The sequence below is a fragment of the Varroa destructor genome, unplaced genomic scaffold, assembly GCF_002443255.2.
Source record: "Varroa destructor unplaced genomic scaffold, Vdes_3.0 BEIS01000007.1, whole genome shotgun sequence".
NCBI lineage: Eukaryota > Metazoa > Arthropoda > Arachnida > Mesostigmata > Varroidae > Varroa > Varroa destructor.
The window spans coordinates 28,756,875-28,783,647 of record NW_019211460.1 but is presented as its reverse complement, the minus strand read 5'-3'; the positions used below and the strand labels follow the sequence as shown (position 1 = coordinate 28,783,647).

General features: G+C 39.1%; 1 protein-coding gene and 1 long non-coding RNA gene across 6 annotated transcripts; one reads left to right on the top strand and one right to left on the bottom strand.

Annotated features, from left to right (window-relative positions):
• Positions 1–616: 616 nt before the first annotated feature.
• LOC147754542 (uncharacterized) lies at positions 617–15,376 on the bottom strand. 3 transcript variants are annotated; one of them, XR_015316827.1, is made up of 4 exons: positions 15,204–15,376; positions 10,874–11,111; positions 10,670–10,722; positions 617–2,936 (listed from the first exon to the last, which is right to left on the bottom strand). It is a non-coding gene; the product is annotated as an uncharacterized LOC147754542 (long non-coding RNA). The 3 variants fall into 3 exon arrangements; XR_015316825.1 differs by lacking the exon at positions 10,670–10,722 and adding an exon at positions 3,102–3,213; XR_015316826.1 differs by having other exon boundaries at positions 10,670–11,111.
• LOC111254592 (uncharacterized) lies at positions 4,216–26,649 on the top strand. 3 transcript variants are annotated; one of them, XM_022815583.2, is made up of 6 exons: positions 4,216–4,355; positions 14,440–14,671; positions 17,541–17,580; positions 17,881–18,049; positions 25,422–25,709; positions 26,096–26,649. In XM_022815583.2, exons 1-6 carry the CDS (start codon positions 4,353–4,355, stop codon positions 26,372–26,374), a joined length of 1,011 nt encoding a protein of 336 aa, XP_022671318.2. In that variant the 5' UTR covers positions 4,216–4,352; the 3' UTR covers positions 26,375–26,649. The 3 variants fall into 3 exon arrangements, with proteins under 3 accessions (XP_022671318.2, XP_022671316.2, XP_022671317.2); XM_022815581.2 differs by lacking the exon at positions 4,216–4,355 and adding an exon at positions 11,173–13,946; XM_022815582.2 differs by lacking the exon at positions 4,216–4,355 and adding an exon at positions 11,195–13,946 and having other exon boundaries at positions 14,440–14,573; positions 17,461–17,580.
• Positions 26,650–26,773: the final 124 nt, after the last annotated feature.

The following is a 26,773-nucleotide window of genomic DNA, read 5'->3' as shown; positions in this document are numbered from 1 at the left end:
ATTGACTTTTTGCCTTCTTTTGGACCTGGATCAGATTCAGCCATGTTTCGGTTAAGTTGAACAAGACTTCAAAGGTAATGGCTTCGGTTTTGAAGTTTTGTTTTTGCAAAGAGCTAAACGCAACACAAACTTGTAAGGTATATCGACCGAATAACATAGTTCATTAGATAGTCAGGAAATGGTTCGCTTATTCTGAAATTGACCTCAGCATCGAAGATAGGGCAGGTGTAAGTTGACCCGCTAACTATGAGGAATGGAAAGTTTTCATTTTACTCGATCAGAACCTACGTATGATCTCCCACCGGATCGCGGATAACAGAAACATTTGAATCAACTATTCACTGATATATAACAAACAACAATAGATCAATCCAGCACACATTTTAGCTCTGCATGACTTAATCGATAAATGACAATTAAACCGCCCTTCAACTACTAAACCGTTATTCAGCCGTTCGGCGAGGGCAACCCTTTACTTGTACAGATCCTAACGTGTGTTGACAAGCGAAAAATCTAAAACAACGTCACTCACAACAGATTTGCGTTCGTCAAAATGTAATAGTGTCCTTTGAACGAGAGTCAAAAGTGAGTCCCATCTAGAAAGAAAATAATAATGTGCATTTGGTGGAATTATAGGAGAGCGCTCTATTATAATAATCTTCTATTGAACAACCAAAGTTTTTTCAGCTATGTATTATGGACAGCTCGACAGTTCAAAATAATGCATCCAAAAAAAGCGTTCAGGTATAGCTGATCGGGGCGGAGTCATGCTTCATATAATTCTAGTGAATTAGCAAAAATTGGAGAAGCTTAATTAATGTTTTGCCTCTTCCAATTTGATATTTTTATTTTTTTTTTCAGTTTTCGCAGAAACACCATGCCATAAGGATTTTGCATCCTTAGGTATAACAAAGCTCATTGACCAGTTTATTGCAAATAGATATATCAGCCTCTAAAAGATGCGAACCTATCTATGCGAAATTAAGATATAATCCAATACAACTTCGTCGGTGAAGTTCAACAGGTGATATGAAACGTTAAGGATGCACGGAGATGCCAACTCCAGGTTGGGTTGATTTTATTTTTTGAGCCTATGGTGGTTTATGAACTAATGTACACATGTCCCTGTCTCGAAGGGGTTTAACTCTATACGCAATTTAAAATAATTATTGTCGCGTATCAATACGTAAGTAGCCACCAACGTAACGACGTAAGTGTGCCTTGATTAGAATTAGTTATGAAGCCAGCGTTTTTAAACAAAAAAGTAAGATTTTCATATTATTATTAAATATTTTTCTAAATACTATTCTTGTAGAAAAAAAATTGTTAATTTATGCGTGGGCAATTTTGATTTGAACATGGTCCCTTATTATTTAAGTAATGATAAATTTGACTGGACGACGTCATCGATACGCGGATGGTGACTAGTACGATAAAAGCCTGATAACAAAACAGGCTTTTATCAAGCCAGTTGACTAATTGTCGCTTCACGGCTCTTAACAGGTTAAATTGATTAATTATGATCTGGCGTCATGGTCTACTCCGAACGCGAAATTATCACAGGTAGTAGATGGAAAATTTCTATAATAACAAAAGGTTTGAAAAAACACCTTTAGAGGTTTTTTTTTTCGATTCAGCGGGTGGCAAGAAATTAGTTAGTTTAGACTCAGTTTTCTTCTTTAATATTAAATTAGAATCTCTAAGCTTTTGTAAATGGTTTAAGCTCTTAACTTTTTTAGTAGCTTTTAAAAATAGCCGATGCCTCCGTCTCAAATCAGCTAAGTATTCTCCGTTTCAGCTTTTTTGTACAGGACCGTCTCACATTTCGAAAAGCATAGTTATTTCGTTTATTGATCCTTTGATAGTAAGTACCAATAATTAAAATGCACTATACCAAGATAGGCAAATGTATCTATTTTCCATATTGATGTTAGTCTTCATTTTTCAAATTTTATCCTGCTATCTATTTATCTTTTTCGCAAATTAAATACTTTTATATAGGTACTTCGAGCCATGTTAGGTCTTTTAGGCAATATCATGCCATTCTTAATTCGGCAAATTTAACACGTGTAAACGACGCATACATAAACTGATCACACTGGAAGTTATCGAACGTTAACGCATCTGAAAGAGAATTAAGAAATCTGCAGTGGTTGCCAAGCGTTCCTCTTTTGCACAATTCATAAATGTCGCACTAATAAAAAAGTTCAAAATAGAAAAATGTATTTGTGTTACAGTAAACTCTACCATAGGTTAGCCGACTGTGTTCTCCGCCTAAATATGTTATAGTATATTATAGTTAGATCACCTATGAAATGTGCGCAGTAAGATAGCTGTCGAATAGAATGTCAAACGGAAACTCCTGCACGTTTAGCTTAAAAACCGTCGTAAAGCTTAGTTCCGGCGGCTTCCACTGTCTGTTGTTCAATTTCAACTAGTTACTCAAAATAGGTATTTCATTCGAGATAGGTTTCATTGAAGCCGTTGCAGCTGTTTCCATTTCGATATTCAAATATGCCGCGTACGGCACCAGTATGTTTTTTAATGGAAACTACGGGCTTGTTTTTTCATATATTTTCATCGATAATGGGGCTTTGCCGCGTGAGTGTTGCCGCTTGTAGTTCTATCAGTCAGTTACAAAACTTTACAGGACGTGCAATCGAACATCTTTTGTGTCCAACTAATGCTACCTGGAATGAAAGTATAATTAGAGAAGCGCTGTTATCCGTCTTTCCGTCAATATTTTTATTAAATGTACTTCTGAGGGTACTGTCCTTGGTGCTGTTTGCCTGCCTGATAATCGAGCGCATTTTCGATCGACGCACATTTGGTTGACATCGACGGAAACATAGCGATCATGGCTTGTAAGTTGTTCTTTAGATGACTCGGGCTTGCTCGATCCATACGGTGTCTCAACACATCCTCGAAACACCGGCCTAGAAAGCGATCGATGGCTAGTTAATGGTATTGTAATATTGCCCAAACAGTTATCGCTACTTTACAGGTAACTTGGTTACAAAGCTTTAATCTCGAAATTATTGATAAAAACATTGTTCTAAATGTAATTGGTCAATTGCATTTCGTACCACCTCAAGCCATACCTCAAATCGATAACCACCATAGTAAGTTACTGGAACAATCCGAAGCCAATCGTGTGGAATCATTTGTTCTTTTAAATACACGCAGATTAATACTCATCACGAATTCGATTTCCTAGGCAGATTAAAAACTGAGAAATTATCAATGTTCTTCGTATGACGCTCTGACTAAACACACACAACCAATACCGGCAGTGTAGTACCCATACGCTACCGCATGTACCACGAACTAACAACTGTATATATGTATATTGAAAACCGTTCGCTCTTAGAAACCCAACTTTCCATATTGAAATGATCGATCAAATCTTCGTTCCTTTTATCTAGTGTCCTCCAAGTTCAATTAAAATTTACAACGCCATATTAGTTAGCTCTTGCTTTAAATGGGGAAATATTAAACCTAGGCTAGTTGTATACGGCGTACTTTTTAATTATATTTGGCGTCAGTGAAACTCTGCCGTAGCACTTACTTAGCTAAATATGTTGACTCGTATTGTAGCTCGAGTTTATTGGCATTAAGGTATGGACTTTTGGCTAATCTCTACCGTTTCGTTGTAAAATCCCTCCATTGGAAGCATTAGCCTACTCCCATCGCGAAGCGCCATAGTGATTCGCCATGCTGCCTCCACACTAGCTAACTACACGCATTGCAACGCATTATTTTGATAATTACGTGTTGAGTTTAGAGGCGAAAAATCAGAATCGGCGTGAACCCCTTTGCGGATTACTCTCAACAACATCTATACTGCGTTTAAATGAAAGTTGATAACAGGAAGCTCGTAGTTGTGCTCATCATATTTTTTTATTGATTGTGTTAACAATTGTATTGTGTTACGAAGCAAATATGTTGAGTAGTGCGGGCTCGGAAGATTCGTTGTCCCTGGCAAACAAAAATGTAATTTATTGGAGTTGCCTGGGGGTAATTGTATCTTGCGCAGTTGGCTTCTATGGAGGTCTTCTTATAGCGCAACAAGTGACTTGGCTTCTCATGCTAATTATGGTTATTGGTAACGCGACAAGTATCTGTATATCGATGAGGTATGGTTACAAAACTGGCACAATCTCAGCCGCAGAACATGACGTACCGCCCGCTATTAGAATCTCTGCCAATGATGAATTTGACGAAAGGGTGAAAGTTACTGTAGCAATGACAAGTACGGTTGACTGTCAGAAAATAGCTTCAAAAATGAAGACATCCCACGTTGTAGCCCCGCTCTACACGTATTTATGAGAGGGTTTCACTGATGAATGTAAATGGTGAGTTGTTTAAAAACACTTCATAATATAAAATACATTGTCTAATTTTATATAAACCTGCTACCTATAAGTACATATTAGAGAGAACTGAAAAGCATTCTAAACGATCGTGCCCTTCAATAGCAATGAAGAAATTTGCAAACGTTTGTAACATTTTGTTTTTGCTTTAAAACAAGTGCCAAAACTGTCACGGTTTATTGGAAATTGGAGTGAGGATTGTCGATGACTAGATACGTGAGTGGGTTCTGACTTGTCGCAATATCAACTTTTGTATGCACACTTTCACCGGTATAGAGTAGCATAGCGTTACTGAGTAGGTATCTGTATGTAGCAGCATTATCACATTATTGAACTTTGAAATGGTCATTCAAGGTGTGTTAATGTAAAAACTGGTGGGTGTCGGCACGAGTACATTCCCTTAACTAAATTTCGGTAACCAAGAAGCATTCTTAGTGCAGCTAGTGTCCTACAAAGTGTCGCAACAGAGGTGACTGAATCTATTTTTGTTCCTTTTCCTTAGTTTTACTTATTTGTTATCAGAAATAGGCCTAAGTAAAGAAGAGACACACAACACGGCGAACATTCGACAGGGTAAAAATAAAAACATAATATTCGTCTTGATCACGAAGAAAATACGTATTTATATATATATATACTAGAATGAACTGGCTAAGATTTGGGCTGTAAATTCACTGGTAAACAACCTACTCACCTATCGGTTATTAGACCTAATATACTATGTCTATCCCAAAGAGCTAACGTGTCACTGAGTCTATAGTCTAAATTGTTTCCCGACAGAAGCCCAAAAAAAAAGCTTTGGCTATTATTAGCCAAATAGGCCAATATTGGGACAAAGCACTTCTAGTTATTCTAGGCAGGAAAAAAGAGAGAATGATTCAATAAAGCGGAAGGCCTCGGCAATTAGCTTTTTTAGAGTGCCGTCCTATTTTATAGAAGCACCAAACAAAGGAAATAAAAAAACCTGTCCATTCCATTAACATTTGGTCTTACAAAGCCATATTACCGGGCCTTGTATCTGTATGTGTATAGACCCTAAGCCGTCTTGTGAAGCATTTTGTTGAACGTGTCGAAAGTCACGTAACTACTCTTGACGAAGTTTCGACGTGTATCTGCTAACCGCAAATTTTGTATATATATATGCATGCAAACTTAGCTTGACTCTTGATCTAATGGATATCCACTTATTTACATTATCCACTTATTTATTATTACACCGGGAAACAATTTACGGGTCGATTCTTATGTCTAAAGAAAATACATTCACTTAAAAAATATTATATATATATTACGACATTTGCCAACCATAACATTGGCATGCACCTACTTCGTTATTATGCACGTTTTACATAAGGAAGTAAATCCGATCCCATTCCGTAAAATCCGACCTCCCTCGTTTATTCACAGTAGTTGTAAATCGATAACGTACAACTAGCACTAAATCTTGTAAATATATGTACGAAGCTATCCATTTATGTAACGGCTAGGAACTGCGGCAGGGGTCATCATCGTATACTCTGTAGCCTTTTCACTGGGCTGATATTGTTGTATGCTTATGCTGTCCATGGTGATCTTCCACGCAGACGACCTTTATCTCTTGGTCCAGCTGGATTTTCGGCATCCGTTTTCGAAAAAACTTTATTTTTCACTCTTTACGATTGTAGGATTTTGGTGATTCAATCTCGAGGCTTGCTTCGCTAAGAGAACCGCATCAGATAACGACTGATGATTTGTATTTGGTTCCAGGCGTAAAGACTTGTCGCTGCTGATTTTAGTTCCTCTCGGAGTTAACGCGCGGTCAGGCCTTTGAGATTGCGGCCCGCCATTTGGATCGCCGTTCAACTGTATACTGTATGTGGCAGTAGCGTTCCGCTGAAATAGCGTTGCGACCTTAATCATGATCCCGATGTTCGGAGTGATGGTGACGCTAGTCATTTTGGCGACTTTAGCCTCTTCTTCAAAGGGCGGCCCATAAAAGCCAGAGTGCACAGCCGATGTCGACACGTCCGATGCGGTGATATGAAGTCGTTTTCGTTGCTGGCGCCCATATTGTGATAGCTGACGTTTCTGATACTTGCGCTCTCCCGGCAATATTGGGGGAGCGTTATGAGGGATGCGCGCGACCGGCGTGCTCGACTGGCGTCCAATAGGATTTAAAGTCAATGGTCTCTGGGTAACCACTGTTGGAGCGATGTCCACTGCGGTGTAAAGTGCTCCTAGTTGCATCATATCGGCATGTGAAAGCTGCACAAAATCCATGATATCCAAATCAAAGGTGGGTATCTCGGGATGATCAGCCATTCCTCTACTGAAGGCGCCTCCCACAACTCCGCCAGCGGAGTCATTGCCTCAATGGTGGAAATGGTTGAGCAATCGCGACAAGGGTCCAATGAAACGAAAGTTTGATAGCGGTTCCCTGGATGGAATGGAGATGGAAATCCGCCATATCGGTCAACGTTGCAGCTGCGGCCAACAACGACGTCGTTAATCACTATACCGTAGTCTAAATTGCCTGTGTGCTTAGTGCTGTAAACGGCGTTCGCAAACTCGGGAAACCTCCACTCAGATTTCCAACACCGGACCACCTTTTGAGTGCAAGACACACAGTTTAGACGTAACGGCCTGCCGGAACCCCATATCATGATTGCCCATGGACCCACCGGTCGACCTACGGAGCGCTTTTGACAAAGAGTGAGTTCTTAAATGTGCGGTGGCGCTGAGGTTTAGCTCGTTTGATGTAATAATCCTCGTCGGTCGGGTGAGGGAAGGATTCGCGACAACCTAGCGACATTTCATATGACACCCTGATAGCGCCTATTCAAATAGCTAATGTCTAGATTTTGCATAAGCGCAGTGATGGACCTATTGAGAATTATGTGCGTACTGCATCGGATGTATGGATGCACTCGTAGGTCAGAATCGACGCACGTGAACATCTGTCATTCCATCCGTAATAAAGATAGTCAACTTTTCGTGAGGTTTGTCAATGTCTAGGCTATGCTTGAACAGAAAAAAACCCTGTGCGGGCTGCCTGTTAGGGCTCGCCTGACAGCTGAAGACACAATTTTACTTTACATATAAGATTTTGTAGTGTGCGTTTTTGTAATTCGACCGAAATAATTTTCAGAGCACATGTTTGTCGAAATCCATAATAAATCGCTCTAGTAAGTCCATTACAAGATATTCGAGTTCTAAGATTGACTAAGCCTTAGAAGCTAACGTAAATATAATAAAGGGCAATGACGACAGTCCATAGAAATACCTTTTAATAAATTTGATTTTAATACTTGATGTCTTTAAGCAAATATAAACAAACTTATAGTATAAGTAACTGCGTGCAATTAAAACGAAAACTAGCGTGTGTCTCTACAATCTACTGCAGGTAGACATTCTATCTCATAATAGCAATGCGGGGCGCACGACTAGTATCCGCAACGATACCTTAGCCATTAAATCGACATTTTAAACCAACAAGCAACTGTTCAGTGGTATGAGATTTCACAAGAGGCGACATGTGTGACTAAAGCCCATTGACGCATGGCTTCGCATCCATCTTGCAACTAAATAGTGCCATAATCTTACAGTACAGACGACCCTTCTTCGTAGGTGGTTGTGAAATTTCCGGGAAAAACAGATCTTTAATACCAATGTGACCTTCATCAAGATGATGTCTGTTACTCCAGAATAGAGGGAAGTGCACGTTATTTGGGAAGAGATCTTGCGTCTAAAAAAGAATCGCACTCAATTTTTTCTAACTAAATGTTTATTATAGAAAGATTAAGTATTGTAGTTGTGTTTGTTATAACCCATTTCTGTTGAATGTAACCATGAGCGAAACGGATTTACGAACTTCTACATTAACCGCTGACTGGGTTGATGATCACGGTTACTTTTATAGTCCTTTTGAGAGCATAAAATGTAGGCCCCGGCGGGCTAATTCCATTAAATAATTTTCTACTAGGTTGACTAGTAGACTGACAACTAGTCGACGCACCTGCGCCAACGACTTATTCGCTCCAGGTAATGGACATTAGTATTAAAGTAGAATTTTACTCCACTTAACCCCGCTATACGAATATTTCGTCGGGTCGATTCCTAAACAGGTAAAAACAAGTTCCAAGCCTAAACAGGTAAAAATATACAACCAAAGGCTCTGGTTGTACATATTTGCATGTTTTTGGATTGAGGTTCGAGAGAATCATTTGGTTGTTATATAATCAGAGCTGATAAGTTCTTAGCTGTAGAGTTACCTTCGTCATTTCTTGCTAAATAAGCCACAACTTAGTTACAAACTGAGCATACGCTATCAAACGGCATGTTTTTTTTCATTTTAACATAAAGGTAAAAAGGCAATTTAAGCGTGATGATTTGGTCGAACAAAGCAAAATTAAATTAAAGACTCCATGTTCAGCTCGATGTTAGGACACATATCTGGGCTGCAGCCACGTTCGATTTGCGGTTGCGGACTGTTCTTTATTTTGTGACGAAAATAATTGATAATGCATCACGGATGTTTCATTCTAATAAAGTGCTTCATTTTTTATCTTTGTTCAGTTTAACAAGCTATATATATATATATATATATATATATATATATATATATATATGTATCACATTCGGCAACAGTGCCATCCGTCATCCGATATTACTTCATGTTATAACGGAACGCTTAATAGAACAACTGTAATTGGACATAATAATACATCATATGAAATGTCAGCGACTAAACTAGTAATCAGAGAGAATACTATCCAGGTTTTCAAATTCTTAGAATTTGAAAACCTGGATAGTATGTCGTTAGACAGCCGAATAAGTCAGTGGTAATGGGACGAAAAAATCATGTACCAGAAGTTACTTTATTGAGCTAATTCTGCGGAGCACTTCCGTTTTCGAAATAATGCTTAGACTGGATTTGCCTTAACCCTGCACACTGTTACCCGGTCAGAAACCCCGCATCTATATTATCGTAGTAGTAATCAAACTGACGCCATTTCCCACCAAACTTTTTGCTCGGTCGTCAAATATCAACTGCGATATATATAAACACACATATACATATATATACTATATAGTGTATATATCACATTGCAATAGTTCGATGCTGGTCGAATAGCCGACACCGAGCGCGCTGACCCTCCCGGTTAGATCGAAAGCTGTGCTTTCAAATGCAGTTAGACAACGACGTATTCGTCACGGCTCATGATGCACAGTTAATAGTGCTATATTGTGTCAGTTGACAGGTACAAAGCTAAGCACGATTTCAATATTGACAAAGGATAATTGTCTGTTTTTCATGTCATGGAGAACAAAGACTATAGCGAAGCAATCGGGACAGCCACGAATGAGGAAAAAATGGAAAATCGATTGTCACAAGCAGGACGCTACCTTGAGTTGAAAACACAGGGAGTGTCACTGGCCTTAAGTGCCATTGTTGACAACACAAACACAGCATACACTCACAACTCCCAACAATGTGATCTACTGACAGTTAGCCTATTGTAAAGATGCGAGCCATTTACGGTTATCGATGGAAAACGCCGTCGCACAGATAACGACAGCGTCTGTAGGACCGTCGAGATGAGCAATACATACTAACATGCGTATATGCACTTATACATACATCTAGCACTAGTAATCGTTGTGGTGATAGATAAATTTCATACACGCTTTCATCATTCCATACATTAGCTTGCCTAAGTGGTTCATCACAGGCTAAACCTGTGTTCTTTAGGAAATTCCAATACTGAGTAGCCGATAGCTAGTGTACGTTATCAAGGAGTACATAGTACGAGGGAAATATAAACATAAGCCATATAGCCATAGACATTAAATCATGATATCAAAATAGCCTTTACCCGTTATGTTTTTCTAAGCAGAATAATTCATCGTACGCTTAAACGGTCACGCGCCTTAAATGTAGTAATAGCATTGAGGATTATCATTTAAACACAGCCATACAGATAAAAAAATTTAGACGTTTTGGTGGGAGCGTTATCTAAACTCTGCTTAGAACTCCGCTAACTTGGTGTAGAGTCTATTTATGATGAAACTCAATAATATAGCTTCAACGCAAACTTGCAACATTCGATTGTCGCTTTGCAGTACAGCGTCTTGTGTTATCATATAGATTAGAACTATAGGATAACACTAATAATAATAATAATAATAAAGTCTGGCGTGGCTTGCTATACGCTCAATGCAAGCACTCCACTAGGTTTATAAATAGCATCTGAGCGGCTGGCGTTGATCCAGTGAAGCTATCAAGCTAGAAAAACAAAAAATCCATAATACACAACCTGGTCGTTGGAAGGCGTCGACACACACACATGCACACGGGGGTTTTGTCCGCCTATAAAATTAGAAGTTTTCAATTTAGGGTCACTATTTGTCAAGTTAAAGCGGCGTACATTGAAACATGTTCTATTCAAGATGCCTTTTAAGTATGTCAGCCGGTAGCAAGAAAACAGTGCATCTCAAAATCATGTTCGACATGTACTTACTGATTTTCTGCGCACAATTGATATAATTTTCCCGCGTACACTGGTCAATTGTTCGGTTAATTTTGCTTAACAGCTATTCGACTTAGGAGTGGAAAAGCCGTGAGTGGGATATACTTCGTAAGAGCTTTGTTGCCTAAGGCCTTTCGTAGAGTAAAAGTATCAGAAAGGTATTCATTTTTTCACGATACGAAGTGGTAGTTAATCTTCAGTTCAAAATCTTCGGAAACAGATATTTGACCTGAAATTTTGTACAGATAAACGTAAAATATTGTAAAAACTGAAATAGCTCCTCGTGGCAAGTGAACATTTTGGTAAGATCGGACGAAGCGTTCAATATTTGTTTGACTATCTTATAATGTCCTTAGCAAAAGAAGCTTTCGCTTCAAAGCACAATCCATCTATTCTAACTATAGTTATGGGTCAATAGAATTGGATAACGTTATAGTGAAAGCCTCAAGCTTTTTATATATATTTTTTTAAATTGAAATATGCCTTTCTTCTATTTCCGCTGCAGGCTGTGGACAAATATAGCTGTCGCATTCCTTTGACCTTTGCACCTTCGTTCGACGATCTTGAAGAACGAATACCTTTTGCCATTTTGTGCTTGCCTTTCTTCACTATTTTGTTAAAAATGTCACTCAGAGGAGACGTTGTGAGGTATCTTGCCACTCCAAGGATCTCGATAGCTACCGATTAATCAAAAACGACCTCATTAATTCGAGGCTCCTTTACCATGTGAGATCAGCCACAGCTTCCATCTTTCGGGTTTTCAAGTTCAGCTCAACGTAAGTGTCCCCTTTTACATCTGCCCCGGGCTACAATTGAAGTAACTTCCTTCTTAATGTTGCGATAGTAAGTTGCTACACTACACTAAGCACTAGCTATACAACGCTCTGTTTAGGCTATTAAGGCAAAAGGTACACGGACAGATTGTCTATCGGAAAATATGTTTGTAGGACAACGATAATATGTTAATCTGCCAGCATCTACTGTATTCTGGTTACTAGTTGTTGCACTTCCGTCACGCGTCGGACAGAATATGTATAGTAATATATGGAGTCCAGTTTTGCCAGTATGTCTATTCCGTCCGTCAACAGACTACAGAGGAATGCATAAACAAAACGCATAGATTAAAGGAGCAGGACTCTATAGTTAACGTCGCATTTCGCTTTCAGTCATGTGTAGGTTCGTGGTAGTAACTCGCCATTACTTTCGATCGTCGCTGCCACTGTTGTCATGTCGTAAAGGTTATCAGGCCCTTTCGGCAGACTTGCTATAACATTGAGCCAGCGCCTGCAGGGCTACGTTCCTGCCACAGCAGGCAGGTACAGCGGCGAAGGACCAGCAATCTTCGAACAAAGCTGAGTTCAAGCTGAGCTGGATTGACTGCGAGCCTGCAATAGAGGAGGGCTAGCACGCGAAAAATTAGCCAACTGTTGCAATAAAATACCGCCAGTTACAATAACCGGTGCAAAGAAAAGCATGACTGCCCAGTCTAATAGCCCAAACCCCAACTAACTATAGATAGATCCCAAACGTTGCATCCAGCACTTTGATATCACGCTTCATAAACCTTCAAGTCAGTACGCCGAAGTAGATCGAGCTAGTGACAGTGCTAACGATGATCATCCCGTTGTCTTTTTCGTCAAGAGGGAAGACACAATTCGTTGTGAGCATAACCTAGCAGAACAGCGGCTAACTTGACCCAAGCAGGCAACGTTTTTGCTGTTGCTGTTCTCGGGAATAAACGACAAACGCTGGACGCCGAACAATTGACTCCGCAGTAACGCGTCGTGTTTCTAAGCGCCGGGCGTTGCTATCCATAGCGCTGAGAGAGGCTGGAACATACAGGTCTGCGGAGCGGTTACGGCTATTGCGGTCATGATTCGATTCAAACAAGAACAAAAGATCCACAAATATTATCCTAGATCATCATCAGCGTCATCGTCGTCGGCATGAGTGTTTCCTCCAACCAGCATTGACGCCAGCATCGATCCTAAATAGTGAACCCTAGAATGGAGAGGATTGCTAGACTACTTTTTGCTGGTGTGAATGAACACCGCACCTTCACGATCATCGCAGGGGCTATTGAGCAAGGCGAAGAAAAAAAGAAGGAAAACGGTAAGCCTTAACGTGTGAACACATGCGTTCCCTTGTGCACTAGAATCCGTCTTTCCGTTTGTTGGCAGACCCGCCTGATCCTAATTGATTTGCTGGTTTGCACCTGGCTCACTCAATGTTTGCAACTAAACGAACTGTTACTATTTGTCGCAGCCAGTGCGCGGTGGACATATAAGGCCACATCAAATATCAGCTGTCAGTTTGAACAACAATAAGCTCGGATAGTTGATGGAGCGACTGCCTTTGTCCTACGTTACCATTTACTTAGGCTGGTCCCGATAGAAATTTGCTTAAGGGTAGAAATAGATCGCCTGGTGAATGCAGCGAATTAGAAGCGTACTGTTTTCATTGCTGCCGCTAATGCTAGCGTAGATACGCTTTGCCCTGTTAGGATCTAGTAGTGGGCCCTCTGCAGGAGTGGACTTCTTAACCACCGACTGAGCTCTGTCCAGCCCAGGCAGCGGAGAGGAGAGCTGGATCGTCTTTAAGGTCGTCACCTATACATGACAACTTGCGAGTGTCAGAACAACTTCTCAAAAAACGAACGAATCACTACGGTGGAGTGCGCGATGGACAATAAGCTCGTGGCTGACAACGGCCGAAGTGAAGCACAGGAAGGAGATTATTATGCAGCTAGTACCAACTACAGTTACTGCGGTTATTTCAACAATTTTCATGGTGTCATTGTTGAGTTTCGCAGTAAAAACTTTCGTAGTCTAAGGGAGGTCTGTAAGTGGAGCACTGATAACACAAACGAATGTGTAGTGGTAGACTCTCAAAACAAGGAAAAAAACATAGGCCTGTTAGATACTCCTTGGTGGCGCAAGAGTGAATTGAATCTAAAGGTGGCCAGCACGCCATAATGTCCGCAGGTCGTGCTGTCATTTCAACATCTCGCGTTGTCGCTGTTCCATGGAGTAGGCCACAGAACTCGTACAGAAGCGGCCCTAACGTAAGCAGTGGTTCATATCATTACATTCACATTTATTTTACGTGTGGGAAAACAGCCCTTATTTAGGAACTCTAAATGTCTCATGTGTTTGTTCAGGATCTACAAAATCATATTACAAGTCCTTGATAGCTTAGTACACAAAGGTTTTATAAATTGTTTAAGATTGTTACTTGACTCATTTGTAAGGAGCAGCCGTGTAGCCGGAGTTCGTTGAAACTTCAATAGCACCTAGCAACTATTAATTATATTTTTTTCAATTGATTTTTGAAGAGCAGACAAAAAATTTGCATGCGCCTTTGGTATCGATGTCCGGTACAAATTTCGCCCAAAAGGTACATTGTACGCAGCCTCACTGGCTTTGGTCTGGTAGAAGTCTGTGTAACAGACAACCGTGTGAAATGGATTAAAGTTAAGAATTAAAGAGATAAGTTAGCTTGAAACTAATACAACAATATTGTTTGGTATGCTTTTGGCCTATGTCCTCATTCTACAGGAATGCCGTATTGGACAACCGCATGGTCAACCTTCGATCTTTCTTCACTCTTTATCGAGCCCAACAATAACCAATAGCAGCTCGGTCTCTACCTCGAGTTTTGACACCGCCGAAGCTGAGCCTGCAGAAGCACTGTATGTTTTACAGAAGGACTTCATTCTGTTTAAGCATTTTCCATTTTATGAAGTATTCGAATTTTGCATCAAAACTTCACAACAAACCAGCGCCAACAGTATGTATCATAGCAAATTAGCGAGTTACAATCCATCCACTTTAGTTCAAACGCATGAAAAGTGATCAGCACGATAGTGACTTTTGATTAAATTTGTACATTACACATTTTTTTTTGGAATTTTACTCTTTAAAGTACTATAGTAATGAGACTTCATATACGCGTATATTAAATATTCTGTCTTCTAGTTGTATTAACATAAAATTTTGCCATTTACCACTACCAACTGGTGCCGATTAAACCTGTACTTACGAAAAAGGTATAATCTTTATCCGAACTTCGATCCAAAACTTTATCCGAACAGTGATTCCCAAACCTGATCGATACTTTTGGCAAAATAATTTGCAAGTTCTCAGGTCATTACAAGGTCATTAGCACAAGTTACCTACTTTTATCTTTACCATTTAACTTCGTAGCATAAAATTCACTAAAATAAAAATAAGATCGGATCAAAATTACTCTTAGTCAGTGTCCTTTTCTTACGTGTAGTGACGCAAGCAGAAGCGACGCGATTCATTCATAATCAGCCTACCTTTTCTACTCCGTGGAGAAATCCATTAAGTGTCTTTGGCTGCCACGTTTTTTGTAAGCTGGCATAAAACTCAACTAGCATTAGTACACCAGCGATATATACAGCAGACGCTGCTGTAGACTAATCTGTAGTAATGATAGGCTCTCGACAGCGATTTTCTTCTTTCACCCTTTCCGTCCGAATGGATATATGTCAACTCCGCAGAAGATAATAGCCGACGACGGCCGAAAAAATTGACAGAAGCAAGATTATTATGCAGCTAGTGTTAACTGAAATTACTGCGATGTTATTTCTCGGTGTTATCGTTGAGTTCCGCAGTAAAAATTTTCGCAGTTTAGGGGTGATCTGTGAGTGGAGCACTAATAACCCAGATGAACGTGTGGTGCTAGACCCTCAGGACAGAAAAAAAAGTATAGCTATTAAATATCCCGCAGTAACCCAAAAGTGAATTGAGTCTAGGGGTAGGTAGCCCGCTACGATATCCACGGGTCGTGCGACCACTTCGACATCTCGCGTTGTCGCTTTTCCACGGAGCAGGTCACAGACCTCGCATAGGGGCGGCCCCAGCGTAAGCAGTCGTTCGTATCACTACATTCATGTATCTACTTTATATATGGAAAGGCACCCTCTATTCAGAAACTGTATATACTTCACATGCTTATTCAGGGTCGACGAAAAATTATATATATATATATATATATATATATATATATAGGAAAGGGCACCTAAATTGGAACAAACTTTCGCAAGCTCTTTTTTTAACAAGCATGCATTTATTCGCTACTCTTGGTGCTAAACCAAAAACAGGTACTTTTTAGAACACCACAACAAATTCATTATGGTGAATAACAGCGCGTCATTTTTGAAATTTGAACGAATTTCAGCTATTATACAATGTTTATACGCCGGACGAGATTAAAGACTTTTTTTTGGACCAAAATCACGACCCTACACGTTCTTGCAAGTTTCATGCGGTTCTGTAAAATCCGAAAACGATTTTCATGAGGCAAACCAAAAAATCTCTCTTCATATAAATGGCTCAAAAGGCCTTTTTTTTTTTTATCAATTTAGGCATCTGCTACAAAAAGCTGACAGGCTTTTAAAAAAGAGAACATCAATTGCCAATTGGATGGTATAGATAGGATTTAAAGGTTAGACTTCTTGCATACTTATAACTTTTTAGCCGCCTTGAGCCCCTGCATTTTTGGGAATGCTATCAGCCTAAAGATTTATTCCGTTCGACTTTTTTACATGCAGCGTATTCGAACGATACTTTAACGAATTTATACCTATCAAAATTATTTGACGTAGAATTACTGTTAGGAAGCTATTTGCAGATAAAAATAATATTTTGAAAATTATTAAGCAGTGGTTAGGTTTTAAATTGAAACTGTAATTGGTAGTTATATTCAATAAGTTTGGCGGTCAAGACTGACAGTCCTAACACGTAAAAAAATTCCTTAAAACATTTGTCTTTATTTAAATACAGTCTTATAAACGGAGTATCAAAGGAAGTCTTAATTTAGGTATCTTCGAAAAAATTTTCCCTCTAATCATTTAGAATCGATTCATTTTCATTGTAGCATTTGTTTCCAAGGGAAGTGACTATATTTTCTCTCATATGATTGGAAACCATTACAACTACACGCATTTATCTCATACCTCAATGATCCCTGCCAATTTTATTTTTCGGCATCTGTTAACTAGACGACTTTGTAATGCTGATAAACCTAATTAGATCAGTTCTGAATAAAGCAACAGGAAATTCATTGTTCCACGCTGCCAAATAACAACAAAAATAGATGAACGTTATTTAATAATTCAAACATAACATATTTTTATTATTTTGGCTAAGTCCAGTGCTACCTATAGAGATTACCGTGATTGTTGTTATGAAACAGACTGCTCTTCTCGTTAATCTTTCATGCTACAGTGACGCAACCAATGACCAACCTATATATAAATGATATTAATCACATTTATATTAAAAAATACTTGAGCATTAATAGCAACAGGCTAAACCGTGAATTTAAACACTGAAACTAATCAGTAGCTTTGGCGATGGCGAGCTGAGATCTGTGATGCGAGCGACCCTCTAAATATTGCTTCACGATAAAATTATTAATCTATTTATGCATCGCTAGATCGGCCAGTGAATACAAACGAACGTTCGTTTATTTTATGTGTTACTGAGGCCCACAGTCATACTCAGTTAATTAGGTGTACAATGATACCTAACTGTTTTTTCATATTTTAGGTCACCCTGGCGTGCCAGCTGCGCCCGTGTCTGTCCTACAGTGACCTATTTTATAATCAACTTTGTATGGATGTCCACAGGAATCGCAGGAATCGCGCTGGGTAACTTTGTCAATAAACGGTGCGTGTACCACTAACCTCAGCAGCGTGTAGTAACCCCACCGGTTGTGACACTGAATGAAGACTTATTTGGGCCTAATTACTTTCAAAGTTCGATGCAAGTCGTACAATATCATCATGCACTGTCAATTCAGTTTATAAAAGTAATCATCAATCAATAATAGTGCTGGAGTCGTGCTAGCACCCGCATGAACTTCAGTATATCATGCCAGTAAACATAAACTACAGTGGCATGAATATATCCTCTTTAAACGGTCTTGACTAACGCTTTTTGTTTATTGCACCTTTTTTCCATATGCAGATACTTTTCGATCCTCCTTGTCAGCGTTTTCGGTCTGATGGTTGCAGTGATCTACCGATTTCTCTATGACTTAGAGCATATGGACACTATGCCAAATCAACCAACAGTCGTGTCCTACCCGCCTACTCCAACGTCCCGCCGCAGCCTTCCCCCATGCTATTCATCTGTGGTACGTTCCGAGACACCTCCACCAAGTTATAATGAGTACCTTGCAATGATATGCGCGCAACAGCTGTCCGGCCTACCGGGAGGACCCCACATTATTCCCGTGCCAACAATAAGCTCTCTGATAGAAAACAGCAGAAAGAAATCGCCTGACTCTTGCAATAGAATATGTGTTTAAAGAGAAGCTTCGATCAGATAAAAAATACGGATAGCGTTACTCGTCTGGACTTAGTCTCCTAAGTATCACACCGGTGTTGAATACACAAATTATTAAAGCGACAGTTTTGTTTAACCTATTGTAGTTCAACTGCACGACAGTGAATTAGAGAAACGCTCTTAGAAACCAGTTAGCCTCTGCCAACATAAGTAGAATAAGTGAATGTGTAGATGCACAGAATGTTCATATATATATATATATATATATATATATATATATATATACCTATATATACATAAATATATACAAAGGCAATTAGTACAGAAGGTATATATGTTTTTTTGAAGTATTTTTTAATGCATAGTACTATATCGGGAAGTATTTGGACCAGTATCTGCAAGGGTGCCTGCGTCTGTCAAAAATGTTGGGAAGAAGCCGAAAAATTCGAGTCGAGATTGGGCGGCCCGGGGGAACGCTCCTCAAATCAAATCGTCCAAAATTAATTTCGAGTAAATTTATCTATTTTGCGATATTTATTTGTGCGTACGTGTTGCTTCGATTTGTTCGACGATTGTATAATGCTTCGTTTCGTAAGCCTGAGTTGACCGCCGCTATTAATCCACTGTTGGAGAGATAGTTAGATTCGTTAGGAAACAACTGTATTGAATATTGTTTGCAGTAAAATGTAATTGCCTATTATTATTTTTATTTAGGTTTTCGTTCACTTATCATTACGTTATAGAACTAATTTCATTTCGAGTTGTCCCGCTGATTAACAATTAAAGCTGCACTTTTGCAGCGATAACTTACACTTGTTTGCACTACAAATTGTAGTAAGTGTGACGAAAATTCCTTCGTCTCTGCTCGAAATCGTTTCTCTCTCTCTCTCTCTCTCTCGAAAATCGTTTCTCTACTTTTGATACGATAATATTTGTAGATGAACTATATAAATAAATATAGGGTATGTCACAGCCAATATGTATTATCAATGTTGTAGAATGTAAAGTAAGAGCCTATAATATGACATCCATTGCGAGTGGATTCGAAATTTTGGCTTCTTCTGAAAGGCTGGAAAAGATCTGAACTGATGGTGCAGTAATAACAGAAGGCTAACCGGTTTATATTGGGCACAGGCTGTTATCAACTGAGTCGCAATAGTCAGACCATTAAACACAGTACATATTTGTTTCGATACAAAACTAGCATCATAAGATGTGACAGAACGACATCTTGAGTCATTGTATATGATTTTTTATTTATACAGTACTTCTATTTTCGTATCCTGACCACACTTCATCATCGCTAACGTATTTGTAATTTACTTCATTTGATAATTTTTTTTATGCGCATTTAGAATAAACAAAGCGAATGTTCAATCATCAAATAGTTATAGACTGGATAGAAGGATTATGATTTATCTAGTTGTTTAACATACCTCCACATAAAATTCTTGTGTGTCACATTGCAGATTAACTTTGAATATGTTTCAGTTGCGAAAGGTTACTTAATGTTTACTTATAACGACACATCGTGATGGCACATCAACGGAAAAAGCCTCATGATATTTGGCAACTTCGTTCAGTTGAATGAGAAAACGCTGATGTGTAACCACCGCCAGCGAAACTGCTAAGCTGCTTCTGTAATTCCGACTTTAAACACGTATCACAATCGTATTGAAAACCATTGTTGGCTTTTTTCTTCTGCACATACGATTGAATACGCAGTATCGCTGTTGGTGGGACATATAGATAAGCAGCTGGTTTTTCACAAAATAGATTAATATAGAACACTTAATGAACTGAGATAACGCCGACTACCTTTGTAATGATAATAATAATAATGCACATTATTTCTCAGTAAAGGAGCATTGTGAATACGTATACACAACGAATGTGACACTGAAACCTAAAGCTACCGCGGATAAACGAATGCGTGAACGGATGAGATCTCTAGTCATACAACAATCCTTACGTTTGGTATGATCACAGGCTATAATTGGCAATATATGATACGATGTTGTACAAATCGGGTCGTAGATAAGGTATATAACGCTATTTTAAATAAATATGACATACATAATTTCTACTTAAGTTGTTGTTATTTATATATAAGGACAAAAGCTAAATTTTTACTTCTGTATGAATTTTAAATCACACCGAGATAATCGATTGTACTATTTAGTAAGAAGTTGATAACTAGCAGTTTTCGAAAACATTAAACGTCACATAGATCGTCCTGTCACAAAAAGGCGATGATCGTGCTTCACAAACAGCAATGTTAAGGCATTTTTGAAAATTGCTCGTCGATATAGTCAGCATAATGCATTAGGCAACGATATTTAGCATTAAGAACTTTCACCTCCAAAGGAAAAATAGCCGCATCAAATGTGACCGCTAAGGCTAAAACAAATGTGTCCTACTAGAAACGGTTTCACTAAGTTACGTAGCAACCAGTCGCGCTAAAAGCTGTCTTTAGCTGTCGCTTTACAGTGCTTCCCCCAATTATTATAAACACTTGTGCCTCCCGTACTCGTTTGGCTCTGAATAGTCTAATCACTTTGTTTTTGTTAAGGTGTTCAAAACTAACTCTTTTTCCTTTAAATGCAAGCGAACATAACTACAGAGGTGTATAAGGCCCTTCAAAACGCACTCGTCACCCCACTTGAAAAGCCTCATCGTCTCATTATTGAGGACCTATGCTGTGCATTGTGTTGATGACGAGTACAAGGTATTTCCTAGCAACTCCGAAGTCTACTACAGATCTTTCTCTTATGCTATACACCAGTGCATCAGCGTTACACATATTCTGTAGCTTAACAGAATGACCCTTTATTAACCTGATTGCAGTGGACATTTGAATAAACATATTTCTTATGATTCTACTACGGAGCACCATCAGTGTTGATATGGGTAATCGAGCGCCCCACGAGTGTCTGGTCCATTTAAAGGTCTTTGATGAACACGTACATATTTGGCTGATTTCCTACTGTTTACAGTGAAATCGTTTTAATTTAATTTAAAGTAATAAGTAGAAAGAACCAACGGAGTAATGGTTCCGATGGTAGGCGCTTCATAATTTTTTACCTTTTTCTGTTTTAATGGTTATTAATTTTGCAATTAAGCAGCTCTGACACTGTGGCCAAAGGAATATTTTTAGTTCTAGATTGAAAATTCGCTCTAGTTAGAAATTTACCGAGTGGTATTTAATCGCCTCAAGCTCATCGTCAAGATAATATGGGGAGTGCATGGTTCTTGGTTTGTTTTGTTCATCTGAGCTGAGTCACCGTCTGCGCAAGTGGTGGCATTCTTGACCTAATCAGGTTAGAAAAACAGAGCGATTCGACTACAAAGTCGATTCATTTGCTAAGTCTGACAGAGTCCCGGTGAGCGGCCTCATGGATACGGTTTTTATACATATTTCCATACTGTTTTATATAAACCAGCTTATAGAAATTACATTATTATCTAACACGCGGATGTCAGGGGCGAAGAACTTGTTGGTTTAGCAATTAGAATTTTCACATGAATACCCATAGGATCAAATACAATACGTAACAGTACTATTCCACGTGAATACCAGAAGTACTGCTCAACTACAGGAACTGAGAAACCAATGCACGGCGTGTTTACGGCTTAGTGTGACTTGCTTGTACTGACAAGCAACAACAGTCAACCCGATTAATTTATAATAAATCATAAGAACTTTTCCAGGCTTCGTTAGAAACGATTTCATTCCGCTGTCAACAAAGATGGATTTGCGTGGTATAATATTGCAACGCCAGTAGAGGCGTCTAGATGGATTCTATATCCCCATTGAACGGTTCGATTTCCCGGCACAATTACCTTAGGAATAGAAGCCTGATATTGCAAAGTTTGAACAGACCGTTTTACCCGTTACCGCACGTAAAAATAACTAACTGAGCAAGTCAAAAAATCGATAATAATAATTAGAACAGTTAGCGGCTCTTGTGATCCGTCATATTGAAACACATTTTATTTACAACCAATCTTAGTGCCATGTCTAAACAACTGATAACTCAAATGCTGCTTTAAATTCTCGCGCTTGCCACCGTGTAGTACTAGCGATACCACATGTGTGTCAAATATAATCGAGACAGTGTCTTCTTTTTGTATTTTCTAACATGCAAATGAGTTTCTCTGGCGAAACACCTTCTTCGCGCAGCGTTTTCTTGTCAGGCCTAGACTACGCAATAAAATCTAGCTTGTTATCCTCGATATTCTCTGTACTAATTTATGTATTATACAAAGACAAACTTCGGTAACTTTACACTGTGAGATATTCAAATAGCTATCACTTGTCGATACGATAGGACAAAAAACCTTTTAGCTACAAAAATTTTGTCGACTTATTCTACGGCTTGGTTTTAGTATGCTTAAAAATAATGTTTAAAGATTTTACATCTGGCGCTGGATTTAAGGGTTGCTTAAGGCGGCTGGCCTCCAACGTGAAACGAAATACGTCTGCGTTAGATTTCAAACTTTAACTTCCAGGCATCCCTAAGTTGAATAAACAAATGCATTACCACTGCACAATCACGGGGACATATGTTTATTGTATTCATCGTTTTTTCTACTATGACGAAGTGAATTATTCGTGATATATTTATGCTATCGCTTCTTTACACATGACAGATATTTTCCATAAACCTTTCATCATATAGTCGTATAATACTACTGTAATACTATCACACCAGTATTAACCATCGACTTCTTATGCTCTATGTAAAGCAAGAGATCTAATATCTTGTCTATTAGGGGTAACTTATATAGCCAGTTTAGAAAGACCGTAAATGAGGATCCCACTTATGCCGCCTGGCAAACGTTTCTAGTAAAATCAAAATTTACAAGTTAGACCATATATGAATATGACTAAGTTAGTTATCCATTAAAATCTTTTTCTTCTGCATCTCACTTAAGTCTTGCAATGTGTCATAGTGCTCGTTCGTTGCATACTAGCCCATACGTGAAAGTTGGTTACTACTTACGGTATATAATCGAAGTGAAATAAAGCAGAATGCAAAATAAAATAGAAAACATATTTGACCGAGAAAAAGAATGGATAAACCAAATTGTGCCTGATGCCCTCGAAGGAATTTCGTTTGTCGCCATGCAAGCAAGTGTTTACAAACTTTTTGAAAATAGAACGTCATCTAAGCATGATTATAATAATTGTTATGATAAAGAACGTCTATGAAGGAATCCATAAATGTGCAGTATAGGAATGTGCAGGAATAGATCTTCACCCTTTATACAGGCTACTTTTGTACTAAACCCTTTCCATTACCAAAAGAACCAAAATTTGGAAAATATGCATGTCTTTGTGCACATTGTTCAATAAAGGCTAAAAAAAAGAAGATGCTAGAATGGAGTAGCTATTAATACTTCCTCGTTTGTTGCTCCTTTGAAGCCAACATATATAATACAATAAACTAAATATAAGCAAATTTTGCCCTTTTACTAGCGCTGTTCGAAGGGCACGTACTGTTAACATATATAAAAGCATTTTTAACGCGTATTTAATAGCATAATGCAAAAATATATATATAGTCAGAGTAAGCCACAAACCAAGAACACACTAGTACTACCTGAAAACAATGATTTCGAGATGCGGATCTGTTTGGCCATGTTGTGCCCAGTCATGCAGTCTTTCCCACAGTACGTATCTCTTCTATTGACATATATATATATATATATATATATATATATATATATGTGATGTATACAAGAAACTGACAATTCTATGGAGCTTTTTTTTTCGTTTCATCCTTTGAAAACAGCCCCCGATGTTCTTTGTTTTCTTTACTGCTGTATAATTTGACTGCTATGACTTCACTTGCGTAGATGCTTCTTATTGGCAACTTTTCAATACTTTTGTTGCGCCTGCTGGCACACTTATTCATTAGCGGTGAGCGACCCCTGCGTATATATTATACCGCCAATGAGCTGCTCCATCCGTAAGCATATCTGATAGGAAATTTGTGTATTACCCTTTGCTTTGTGTGGTTTGTTGATATCCCTGATTTGTTGATGCTGCCGTAGCTTCCACTGCTGTTGTTGTATTTCTGTTCCTGCCACTATTGGCGGCTAGATTTATCGCCGTTATCGTTGACGTGAACATCAAGAAGGACCTCTGGCCCTATTTAGCCACTCTCGCTTCGCGCACGGTGCCAAAAAGATGCAAAGAAAAGAAAACAACGCAAGCAAGTAAGCAAAAAAGATAAAAGCAGTCCTTGTATGTTATAGCGCCACCAGCAGCAGAAGCAAAAACGTTAGCGGGATCACTTTGTTAGTGCGACATTCGTTGGACGTAGCGACTATCGCGCATAGTTTATGGGCTCACATAGAACGACTGATCGCCACTTGGACATAATATTGGCGCTGACTGTTATGCAGCAAAACATCAGCCAGAAGCGATAGAAGAAGAAGTTGAAGAAGAAAAAGCTCAAGACGACACCTTCGTGACATGGTCGTTGTCCATATGCCAATGGTGACAATGGCGGTACCTAACGGTTGGTCAATCCATCTGGCAAAACCTCACCAAACTGGCATTGCCGTTACGAGAGCTATTTCCTGACTTCATTCCCCAAGGGCACGCAGATTGCTAACACATAAGATGAATGTGATTAACTTAGGGCAATACTACAGGGTGGAGGCAGCGGTGAGGCAAGGGACTTCAGGCATTACCTATTGAACCACTAGATACTAAGCACCGACAGCTAACCCGTTCCTTTAAGGGTTAGCCTGTGGTACATCTGACATATAAGCAGTGGGTTATCGCGTAGTGACGCTAGAAGTGTCACCGCTAAAGAAACTGGATAGATAGCGAAGCAAAAATTCACCATGATAAAGGTACTCAATAGACTCGGGAATCGTGTTGAGGTGTTTGATGTAGGGAAGCATATATACATACGACTTACGTAAAACTGCAGTTGTAGGACTTGTACTTGACAGATAATGAGACCTCAGGTTATAAGCAAATGGAATGTACCTTTTATCGCATCCAAGTGTCAACGGTGTGCTTAAAGTTGTTTTTTTTTTCTTAGCCTCAATGTTGCTCTATGTTTCACTTCTTGAGGACATTTTATCGACAGCTCAATGGACTATCTACGTCTTCGAGTACGTCCATACCTTGTGACACTAGACCCGAAAGCATTAACGTTTAAATTCTGAACTAGATCGCTGTTGGTACATTTTTTCAGATTGCACTGTTGGGCTCAGTTGCGTCGTTTGTCGGATTCTCAGCCGCTGTTTCCCGTGATCATCATTTTTCCCGGCAGACTGGCCCCTCAAATCACTTTTATCATCCACCTCAGCTTCAGCGCGTTCATGTACATCCGAAGGCCTTGGCTGATGATGCCACTGATCCTATTCCCACACTAGAACCATTCTATCCACCACAGCCGTATCAATTTGGATTCGACACTATTGATGAGTACGGCACGAAAATGACACGGCATGAAGAATCGGATGAACACAACCGAAAAAAAGTACGTTAAGAAGCCATGGGAATATTTAAAAGCGAAAGTATTATAGCTGTGATTTCAATTTCTAGTTGTACTACTGCTATTATTTCAACCGGAAACTAGATTTTCCTAGTGAAATATTGCAGAACGTATCTATATAAATACTGCAAATGATTGACTTCTTATAGTGATATTTGACACAATTTAATACTTTTTTCATAGCTTGTAAGCCTGGAACCGCTTGCAAAGCAGGTGCGTATTTTCGTTCATTGTTTCTGGCTAGTCATTTTTTAGAAAAATCTTACAATAAAAATGTTCTTTAGTCGACTTCGATGTTTGATAAATAATAATGTATCACAACACCATTTTGAAAATAAAAGACTATATCAGAAATGCTGCTTTTTCTACAGGGCTCATATTCATTCACGGACCCTCATGGGATTACGAGAAGAGTTGATTATGTTGCTGACGAACATGGCTTCAGGGCGACCATCAATACGGATGAACCTGGCACAGCACCATCGCACCCTGCATCAGCAATCATAAATTCGCCAGCGTCGCCTCCACCTGCTTTGGAAGCTTCGGCTTCCTATAAATCACCTGTCGTTTATACTCGAAGAGGACCGATCTATCGAGAAGCTAGCTACCACGTTGCTAATGAACGTCACCGACCGTACAGACATTCATAAAAGCGCCGGTGGGAAAAGACGAAAGGGTTGAAAAAGCTGAGTCCATCTTCTAAGCAAGTTTCTTGTCAATGCGGCAGGTATCTGCGAGCACTCTGAGCAACTGACTGTCCTATTATCCCACCAGCATGCTATGATGTGAAATGATGACTACGAAAGCCAAAATAAATTATATGACCGTTTAGTTATTTTTTTCTGTTCGCTAAGTACGTTTTTGATTCGTCAAGAATAGTTATTGGTGCTTGTCAATTGAAACAACACTAAGTAAAAAACAGCATTGCTGTATGGCCAGTAGTCGGTCTACTAACAGGTCCGTTAATCGATATATTTTGAAAGCATAAATGTGACAGTTTCGGCATATGCCAAACAGAGACAGCGACTGATGTTATTTAAAAAAAAAAA

Bases quoted from the DNA above. Each gene is read 5' to 3' on its own strand.
- LOC111254592 (XM_022815581.2), top strand. From the start codon at position 13,857: ATGTCCGCAGGTCGTGCTGTCATTTCAACATCTCGCGTTGTCGCTGTT. The intron at 14,672-17,540 runs GTATGTATCATA...GGATGTCCACAG, and splicing joins ACAACAAACCAGCGCCAACA to GAATCGCAGGAATCGCGCTG. The intron at 17,581-17,880 runs GTGCGTGTACCA...TTCCATATGCAG, and splicing joins GGTAACTTTGTCAATAAACG to ATACTTTTCGATCCTCCTTG.